At 41.9% G+C, this 3,143-nt stretch overlaps 1 protein-coding gene across 1 annotated transcript in view; it reads right to left on the reverse strand.

Moving 5' to 3' along the window:
* The window catches only part of LOC140957112 (uncharacterized), a 6,928-nt gene extending 3,793 nt beyond the window's left edge, over positions 1-3,135 (reverse strand). The window contains exons 1-3 of the mRNA XM_073414245.1: positions 2,020-3,135; positions 1,564-1,869; positions 1-1,485 (exon numbers count right to left, since the gene is read on the reverse strand). The exon at positions 1-1,485 is cut by the window's left edge and continues 443 nt beyond it. Of these exons, the coding sequence (XP_073270346.1) occupies positions 1-1,485; positions 1,564-1,869; positions 2,020-3,135 (2,907 nt within the window). The remainder of the gene's footprint in view (positions 1,486-1,563; positions 1,870-2,019) is intronic.
* Positions 3,136-3,143: the final 8 nt, after the last annotated feature.

Here is a 3,143-nt window from a genome sequence, read left to right on the forward strand (position 1 = left end):
AACAGGAAGTGGTGTATACAATCCATGTGGTTGTGTCCTAGACTTAGCTTGTCTACAAGTTATGCACTTATCGCAAACACGCTCAACATCACGCTTCATGTGTGGCCAATAGAAATGTTCATGCAATGCACTTAAAGTTTTTGCCACACCAAAGTGTCCCATCAAACCACCCCCATGTGCCTCCCTAACAAGTAATTCACGAACGGATGATCTAGGGATGCACAACCTATCTTCTCTAAACAAGAAACCATTATGCAAATAGAATTTATCATGTGGACCATGCATACAAGTTTCAAACTCATTCTTAAAATCGTCATCTAGCACATACAACTCCTTGACATGCTCAAACCCCAATATTTTAGACTCCAAGGTAGAGAAAAGTAAGTACCTTCGTGATAGTGCGTCGGCCACTATATTTTCCTTACCTTGTTTGTACTTTATTATGTAGGGGAATGTCTCTATGAATGCCACCCACTTGGCATGCCGCTTGTTCAGCTTTTGTTGCCCCTTAAGGTGCTTTAGAGACTCATGATCCGTATGAATCACAAACTCCTTAGGCCTCAAATAGTGCTGCCACGTCTCTAGAGTCCTCACAAGTGCGTAGAACTCCTTATCATACGTGGGATAGTTCAGGGCGGCTCCATTAAGTTTCTCGCTAAAGTACGCCACGGGCCGTCCCCCTCGCATCAAAACTCCGCCGATACCTACACCTGAAGCATCACATTCAATTTCAAACGTGTTAGCAAAGTCAGGCAAAACAAGTAATAGAGCATTAATTAATTTTTGCTTAATAGTATTAAAAGACTTCTCTTGCTCCTCGCCCCAATGGAATGGAACGTTCTTCTTGATCACCGCTGTCATGGGTGCTGCCAATGTGCTAAAATCCTTCACAAACCTCCTATAGAAGATTGCAAGTCCATGAAAACTTCGGACTTGACCAAAAGTAGTAGGCGATGGCCAATCTCGAATAGCACTTACCTTGTCCTCATCCACTTGTATCCCCTGTGAGCTTACCACAAAACCAAGGAAGACAAGTTTGCTTGTACAAAAATCACATTTCTTTAGGTTAGCATATAGATTTTCAGCCCTTAGTGTGATTAGCACAAGTTTCAAGTGATCAACATGCTCATCCAAGTCTTTGCTATATACTAGGATATCATCAAAGTAAACAACAACAAATTTCCCTATGTATGCACGCAAGACATGGTTCATTAACCTCATAAAGGTGCTAGGAGCGTTAGTTAAGCCAAATGGCATCACCATCCACTCATACAACCCGTACTTGGTTTTAAAAGCAGTTTTCCACTCATCACCTTCCCTCATCCTAATTTGGTGATAACCACTTTTCAAATCAATTTTGCTAAAGATACAAGCACCATGCAATTCATCTAACATATCATCTAGTCTAGGTATGGGATGCCTATACTTAATGGTGATGTTATTGATTGCCCTACAATCCACACACATACGCCATGAACCATCTTTCTTAGGAACTAACAAAACAGGCACAGCACAAGGGGACATGGACTCACGCACAAAACCCATATCTAACAACTCACTTACCTGTCGTTGAAGCTCCTTAGCCTCCTCCGGATTGCTCCTATAAGCCGGACGATTTGGTAATGCACTCCCGGGCACCAAATCAATTTGGTGCTCAATCCCCCTCAATGGTGGTAGCCCTTGAGGTAGCTCCTCCGGAAATATATCATCAAATTCCTGCAAAAGTGAAACAACAATGCTCGGAAGGGACCCGGCTATATCACTTGTGTTAAAGAGGATCTCTTTATAAAGAATCAACACAAGTGGTTCACGTGTGTGCATCAATTGCTTCAACTCACTTTTTTGGGCCATGTATGTTTTCTTTTTGGCCTCTTTCCTCTCATTTTCTTTTCCCTCATTTTCTTTCCTCTCCTTTTTCTTTTGTATGGCTATCTCACTTTTTTTGTCACTCTTTTTTTCAGCCATTTCATTTTTATCTTCAAAGGCCATCTCACTTTTTAATTCACTCTTTTTTTCGGCCTCATCTCTCCTCTTTTTTTTCAATTGGTCCTCCAACACTTGCTTTGGGGACAAAGGAAGTAAAACAATGGACTCCTTTTTCAACACAAATGAATACTTGTTCTTGAACCCATCATGTGTCACTCGCCTATCATATTGCCAAGGTCTACCCAACAAGATATGGCAAGCATGCATAGGTACCACATCACACAAGACCTCATCCACATACTTCCCAATAGAAAAAGGCACTAGCACTTGTTTTGTCACCTTCACTTCCGCACAATCATTCAACCATTGAAGCCTATATGGTTGAGGGTGCTTTAATGTAGGTAAACCCAATTTCTCTACCATCTCACAACTAGCCACATTAGTACAACTCCCCCCATCTATGATTAAATTGCAAACCTTTTGATTTACAAAACATCTAGTATGGAATAAGTTTTCCCTTTGGTTAGTCTCCTCCTCCTTGACTTGGGCACTCATGATACGCCTAGTCACTAGTGCTTCTCCAACAACCGCCTCATAACCCTCGTCAGGATCCTCTAATGCAGGCATCTCATCATCATCATCACCCTCACTATGAGATTCATACTCACCATAGTCATTCAAAATCATCACCCTCTTATTAGGACATTCACTAGAAATATGACCCAACCCTTGACACCTAAAACATTTAGTATCTCTAGATCGATTAGAAGGAGTTTCAGATTTACCTTGCACTCCTTGCTTAGGTGCCTCTTGTTTGGTCTCAAATTTGGGCTTGCTCACCACCTTATTCTCCTCACGCTTCACCACATTTGATCGCCATGAAGATGATGAACCTCCGGTTTGATTGGTGCGGCCAACTCCACGCCTTTTGAGTTGTTGCTCCACTTTTATGGCCATTTGCACCATTTCGTCTAGATCCAAGTAGTGCCGAAGCTCAACTTGATCTTGGATTTCCCTGTTCAAACCACAAAGAAAACGAGCCATCGTCGCCTCATTATCTTCCTCAATATTAGCCCTAATCATGACTACTTCCATCTCCTTATAGTAGTCCTCAACACTCTTCACCCCTTGCCTTAAAGTTTGTAGCCTCTTAAACATCTCCCTATAGTAGTGGTTGGGCACAAACCTTTTTCTCATCACTCTCTTCATCTCATCCC

Source organism: Primulina huaijiensis, chromosome 14 (genome assembly GCF_012295235.1).
Source record: "Primulina huaijiensis isolate GDHJ02 chromosome 14, ASM1229523v2, whole genome shotgun sequence".
NCBI lineage: Eukaryota > Viridiplantae > Streptophyta > Magnoliopsida > Lamiales > Gesneriaceae > Primulina > Primulina huaijiensis.